This window comes from Branchiostoma floridae, chromosome 2 (genome assembly GCF_000003815.2).
Source record: "Branchiostoma floridae strain S238N-H82 chromosome 2, Bfl_VNyyK, whole genome shotgun sequence".
Taxonomy (NCBI): domain Eukaryota; kingdom Metazoa; phylum Chordata; class Leptocardii; order Amphioxiformes; family Branchiostomatidae; genus Branchiostoma; species Branchiostoma floridae.
The window spans coordinates 22,152,570-22,159,489 of NC_049980.1; the positions used below are offsets into that span (position 1 = coordinate 22,152,570).

The 6,920-nt window shown below is 43.0% G+C and overlaps 2 protein-coding genes across 2 annotated transcripts in view; one reads left to right on the top strand and one right to left on the bottom strand.

The window, feature by feature from the left end:
* Positions 1-649: 649 nt before the first annotated feature.
* On the bottom strand, positions 650-4,961 carry LOC118409947 (angiopoietin-related protein 2-like). Its single transcript, XM_035811360.1, has 6 exons — positions 4,213-4,961; positions 3,576-3,650; positions 2,785-2,849; positions 2,187-2,270; positions 1,960-2,057; positions 650-1,596 (listed from the first exon to the last, which is right to left on the bottom strand). Exons 1-6 carry the CDS (start codon positions 4,385-4,387, stop codon positions 1,140-1,142), a joined length of 954 nt encoding a protein of 317 aa, XP_035667253.1. The 5' UTR covers positions 4,388-4,961; the 3' UTR covers positions 650-1,139.
* Positions 4,962-6,748: 1,787 nt separating this feature from the next.
* The window catches only part of LOC118409912, a gene marked incomplete in the record, with an annotated part of 20,003 nt that continues 19,831 nt past the window's right edge, over positions 6,749-6,920 (top strand). Inside the window, 1 exon segment of the mRNA XM_035811294.1 lies at positions 6,749-6,910. Coding sequence (XP_035667187.1) covers positions 6,823-6,910 — 88 coding nt within the window.

Genomic DNA, 6,920 nt, shown 5'->3' on the forward strand with positions numbered 1-6,920 from the left:
GTACAAAGTCCAAAAAACGGCGGGACGGTTAAACAGCCTATACTCTCCAAGCAGAGGTTACACTCTTTTTTTTTACGTTTCTAGTCGTTTTTATCGGGCGTTCTATTTTGTACTCTTTCTTGATGTCTCGCGGCCTCGAAAAATCAAGAAAGAGTAGAATAAAAAGCCCGATAAAAAAACGACAAAAAAAAAACGTAAAAAAAAACAGCCGGAGCCTAACCTCTGCTTTGAGAGTTTAAGCAGCCCTATAAACAAATAACTTCTTCAGTTTCAGCTCTTTGTAAAAACAGGAGTGCTATAAGCTTGTATGGTAGTGGAAGGCGATGTTTGGGGATTATCTAAACATCGCCCCCGGATTAGCTACCCCGGATGGTGGTGATTTGGAAGTGTCATAGATGAAAATGATGACCAATTCTCTGGTTGACCAATCCTCTGGCTGATCAAATTGTTTTAATTCCATTCCATTCAATTATTCTTTTATATTTAATCGGGCAATTGCCTGCATCTTGCACATGGAGTATATTTTCACATGTGAATTCTTTAATTGTGTTTTTTATTCGCTCGCTCGGTCGTTAACTCACTCACTCGCTCGCTTTCTCACTCAATCACTCATCTACCACCCAACCATCCAAACAAACAAACAAACAAACAAACAAACAAATAAACAAACAAGCAGAACTCCACTACCGTTTCAAACCAGATCGAAACTTTTAAGACCTTTATTCGTAGGAATAACATAACATAACTTAATATAAATTAAACTGCTCAGGCCCTGGGAAATGCATGAATGGTTGACATCATTTACACTGAGAAATCAATTGTTAATATTAAAAAAAAAAACAGTAATGCAACTAAATTTTGCTTATTCAAAAAAAATCTATAACTAGATAAAAAGTCTTGAATGTTTCAAATAAAATAGAATATATTATCGGTGACTATCACACAAGTAACTAAAAGGACATAAAACTAACACAGCTCATCGCATTTGAAGTGTTACTACTCAGTTTTAATCGTCACAGCGAACGTTCTGTTTAATCCGCTTTCAGAATCCGGTTTAAATCTAACGTTACTTACTTTGCGATCTGATCTAGAAAATCACTCGGCCTAATCATCATCCTGGTGGCCTTGAGAGAATCTCGTTAGTGTTCTCGTGAGTGTTCTCGTGAGTGTGCCTTCCATCCCTTCCAGTACACACCAAGGCCCGTGTTTTCTTCATGTCGGTAGTGATCAGGTTTGAAGTATGGCCCATTCAGGTTCGACCTCGATCTCTCACAGACACGTGAGCAGTACCACCACCCACCTCCTTGTTCTTCTGCGCAGTGACGATACGGGCTGTCGTCCTGCCTTGTACTGAAACCACACTGCTGGGAGTTGTAAACGAAGGAGTCCGAAGCGTTGCCTTCGTAGCCGCTGACAGTTAACTTGTATTTCTCTCTCTCTCCGGCGATTTTAAACTTGCTGTACTTAGCCCAAGCCGAACTGCCGCCCCAATCTTCCAACTCGATACGTAGCTCGTAGTTAGTATCTCCCCCCGTGAGTGCGTGTAAAACTTTGAGACCGAGCCAGTGTTCTCCGGCGATGTCACCAAAGCCGTGCCTGCGTACAATGATGCAAATAATACATAAATGGAACGTATGCCCCTGTCACAAACGTCGCAGAAAGGCGTACGATTTGCTCATGGGTGGTTTAGATATCAGGTATAATGAGCTACCGCCAAGTAGACAAACCTTGAAACTGACTTTCTTTTACAGAATTCGTGTTGGCTACTGTTGGCGAATGCGTTTCACAAACGGGCGCGACCCAGTGAGATATCCGCTTTATCATGTGTCGAACATTTCAATGGGACAAAGTCTCATGAGCCTGTACATGTAATTCGAAGCATGTCGTGGTAAATTCATCTTCTCTTATGTAACGTTTTAGGATTGATGACAAATTGAATACTAGTATATGTGACGTTACCTGTAGTCCCCGATTCGTCTGTAGAAGTTGACTGAGCCGTCAAACCGGTTCTGTATGACCGTCCAGCCGCCTTGGTCAGCCTCCATCTCACAGTAAACCTGACAGTGAAGAGATATTTCATCATGGGAGGAAGCAGCAATCATTCATGCATATACGGTGCTATAAGCTACCATAAATAAAGGCCAACTTCGCCCGTAAATAAGAATGTGTGTTTGAGACCAACTTACTTCCACAGAGGTTTCCATGTTGTCAGGCTTGATTCTCCACGGTCCACTAGGGATTCTATTCGCCCCCTTTAGGTAACGGAATATCTGGGAAAAGGAAATACAGAAAATGATGTTAAAAACTACGAACCGTGATTCCTTGACCACCCTGAAGCTTGCAAAGTTTTTGAAATGAAGTCTAAAGGTGGGTTTACGCGAATGTGTCCGTGTGAGGTCCGTATGGAAGTCTTAAGCTTCTGCCGGGCTCCACAATAGGAATAGTAATAGAAATTGGACAAATATAGCCAGATAACATGACCCTCTGAAACGTCATTTCCTGCATTTTCCTGCAGGGCCAAATTTTGCCAGTAGACTAGCGAGATTTGATGAAATTTCCATTAGTGAAAATATGCACAAGGGGTTCAGCTTGATTTTGTGTGTTTCATCTTATTTTATCGTGGGGGCGACGCCCCCACGGCCTATTTTTTGTGGGGGCGGCCGCCCCCACTGCCCCCACGGTGCCGCCGCCACTGCTGGGTATATTCCGGGGGTATCCAGGATGCCCTCAGATTCAGGGAGCGCGCTAGGACAAAGCGCATTTGGGTAGGATAGGTTAACGTACCTTGGAGCAGTCGGTGAGCAGTGGCATCACGTCAGGCACAGCGGGCTGACAATCTCCAGAGTCGCCTGCAGAGGGAAGACACTCAGGAGTTTATAAAGAAGGCTAGGTAACTCCCAAAGATTCAATAACCTTATTCTTACGTCAATACCATTCCAATCAACCTGATAAACCAGTACATTTGCGTGTATGTCGTAAATACAGATACAATACTTTAGGCACAACCAGGGAGTACGTTGGATGAAAGTACTCCCTGGTTGAACCTAAAGAATCTTACTATGCAGATAGAATACAGTTTAGATAATTATTCAATAGAGGCCAATATACAGCACTCATGATAAAACACTTACATTTTGTCCCACATACTGGGAGGCCTTACATTTCTTACTCAAAACGTGGCTACTTCTCGCACAAATACCTCATTCAATTGTTGATTTGAACTTGTTTTGCCTTACATTTATGTCGGAATTTCGTTATCTTACTATGTATTATGTATATATCTTTTTGAGTCCCTTTTATTTTATAGAAACTCCTTGTTGTAGCCGATGACGCAATTCAGACAATATTCGTCTTATCTATGTACGTAAAAGGGCATGGATAGCTACCTTCATGCAGACGTGGGATGGGAGGGGGGTCTTTGAGGCCCAAGCGAACTTTCAGGACTTTTCCTATAATTCATTTGGCAACATTTTTATCATAATGAGTCAATGGGATTAAATCTTAGCTCTTTTCGGCTAACGTTTCCTCGTAGATATTCCTCGTGGATATATCTAATTCAAAAGAACGGTTCTTACCCTTATCCACTATACCCGCCTGCTCACACAACTTGTTGATCAGTGCTTGGACAGGGAGTTTTGCCGTTGAATTACCTGATTAAAAAAAAAAGAATCATCAGCCTTCAATGTGCCAATACACCAGGTACCCACTGCTGGTTTCTTTTTATTGCATGTTAATGTCTGCCGATGATACACTAGTACTGAGCTTTGGATTTCACAATCCTCACGGGAACCATGACCCTGACCCTGACGGCCTGACCCAAATAGGATCGTGGTTTTCAGCGTTCATGATCAATATCCCCATCATGACGAAATGTCCGCCTTTCTGTGACGTCAAAAAAGTCTTGATTTGAACGGTACGTCACTAGTTTTCCGATAGGTTAAGTTTTCATGTAAGTTTTGTTTGATTCACAGCTAGGACTCTCTTTCAGAACCCAAATACTTTCAAGTTGAAGTTGAGGTAGAATATAAACTCGAGGAATAACAGACAACGCTTAATAGCATAGCTCAAACGTTATAACTTTATCAGTAATGATCACACACTGACAATTCGCAGGTAAAACGTAAAAGAAAGAAATCACCCTCAATACTCACGGCTTCGTGACGCCCAAAAGAATACTCGATTTTTTCTACATGTAATACTAGCAACACGTACCTGTGCCACAGTTCGCCTTACATACGACGTTGACTACCTCTGCTGGCAATGAAAAATTCTGTGGCGTGTCTTCTTCTACCAGGGATAACGGGAGCGCCTCAGCCTGGCCCAGTACTTGTAACAATGGAAGCACAGCCAGAAAACAAAAGTTCAAGCAAATCGGCAAACGTTCCATCTTTCACCTTGTCCCTAACTAAAAAGTGCTCGGATGGGATGCAGGTAAAGAGAGCTACTACATTGAAACAACCGACGGCTTGCAGCAACCTTATATAGATGACAGGTGGAATGCGCGTAGGATGTTAAGCATTGTCAACTGTGACTTCCGTGAATTTTGTCGGACGTCCGGCCTCGGTCGGAAACCATCGCTATTATTCAAATCAAATTGACTGGACCCATGCGTGGGCCATTGGTATCCTAAAAGGTGTGGCAAAGTACTAGTAGGCAATGTTCAGTAGGAAATCGAACCTGATATTCTGTAACGTTATCTGTATCTATAACACATCAATCCTTGGTTGAAAATTTTGGTTATAAAGTATGTTAGTTAGCTAATGGACAGAATAAAGTATCAAAGTATCAAGCACATGTTCTTGAAGGCATGAACTACACATATTTCTTGTTCTTGTCTAAGCTGGCATAAGGCATATCTACCAGTTTACTCATTTCATACATCATTCATCGTCTGGACATTTATCTCTAGGTGTTGGAAAGACGCAGGTCAATGTCGACATTGGGCCCCCTGGTGTCTGACCTTGGTAATGCAGCAGAAATTCCTTTTTTTAAAATCTTTTGACCCGGTGTGACAGCGATCTCGCCCCCCCGGCGATCTCGCCCCCCCGGGATCACTAGCGTTTTCGCCCCCCTTTAGCGTTTTCGCCCCCCCCCCCCCAAGAGCAGCTGGCTACTACATATTACAGGTGCCCTACCTGGTACGATACTGCACCTGGGGAGTAACGTATATGGTGTGTTACCTGGTACCTATATGGCACCTTATTACCGTACCGTAAGATGTCCTACCTCGAAAGTCGATACTATATTGTTCGGTGCAAACATGACATTGAAATGAAAAAGACAATTTTTGCAGCTGAGGTGGCATAAAAACAGTGCTACTGCGAACGTATAAATCAACACCGTCTATGGTACGGAATACGTCAGCTATATGTTTTCAATTGGTCACAGTGTTTTCTTTCTTGTGCTGGAAACATTTCCAAAGCACTAACAAAAACACACGTGAATAATAGTTTCTCATTATTAACACTATCTACGCGCAAGTTGATATAGCTGTTGCTAAATGCTACACAAACACTGGTAAAGTACCTGTCTTAAGAAACACGGGTAAATGCATCAGTTCCTAAATACTAGAAAAAAAAGTCATGTTGGAGGTGAAGATATCCCTTGGCCAGGTGCATATACCAAAATGTGCGTTATTCTAATTAATACCTGGTATTTGCATAATTAATAAAGACATTACATAGTTCTTTTGTGGTCACTTCATGGTAGAGACTTCATATTGGAGATATATAGGTTGCTTGAGGACAGGTGAATACAATGAAATACATCTTATGTCAAGACTCAGGTATATGCAATAATGGGAATACAAGGGACCCAACCCTCCTTGTCTGAAACAACTTCAACTATCTTATTACCATGTAATTACGTTAATATTGATACTATGAATGGAGTTATGTATCAAACTCGTGTGCTTATATCATTCTAAAACTACATTTTGTGATTTATACCAATCAACTTCTAAAATGTCATGTAAACCCCTTTTTGGGGGGGGGGGCGAAATCGCTAAAGGGGGGCGAGGTAGGGGGGCGAGATCACTAGCCGGGGAGGGCGAGATCGCTAGTGATTTCGCCCCGGGGGGGCGAGATCGCTAGTGATTTCGCCCCCGGGGGGGCGAGATCACGGGGGGGCGAGATCGCTGTCACACCGGTCGTGATTTTTTGGTGGCAGATAGCTTGTGATGTAACGAAGAAGTGGTGTAAGTTTAGGCCCCCTAGCAGCTTTGTCAATATCTTCAAAGGGGAATAGCTGAACAAAGGAATGACCAGACCGAACTCTTGTTTCCAAGTCCTTCGTAGCTATCGGGAAGGGAAGGGAATGGAAGGTCGATCGACGTACCCTAAGCAGATTTACAAGTGGCAAGGCCACATACGATAGTATAAAAGCTGGCCAATGAGTAAAGCAGGCCAAGGGGAGTCAGTTTCATAAAAGATGACGTTTCATAAAAGATGATGAAAGCTGGGCAAGGAGCATGTGCATAGCTGACTCCCTATGGCCGGGTATACTCTTCGGCCTGCTTTCATGCTGTAAATCTGGAACCGAAACGAGCACTAGTATTTGGACATCTGCATGAAAGGAGCCATTTACACTGTCCTAGTTCCGTCGGATAGATAAAATGAAAAACAGCTGCCAACAAGAGCTCATCGCTACCTGATTGGTCAACACTCTCAAGGATTCGGAAATTTCCGTGTACTTCTGACCAATGGTCAATTCCTTTGGGAATTTTGACATTTAACGGAAAATGTCGAGAACAGCCGAAGGGTACCGAAGTCAACTTCGGGTGCCAATCGGGAGGGAGCCTGTGGTGCTGGAAGTGCGGGAAAGATGGCGGGTATTTGGGATGAGGTCGTGGACCATAACCAAACTGCTGAGTTTTGCAGATTGCTTGGAGTCGAGGTGGATGCAGCGTTAGGTAACGTTTA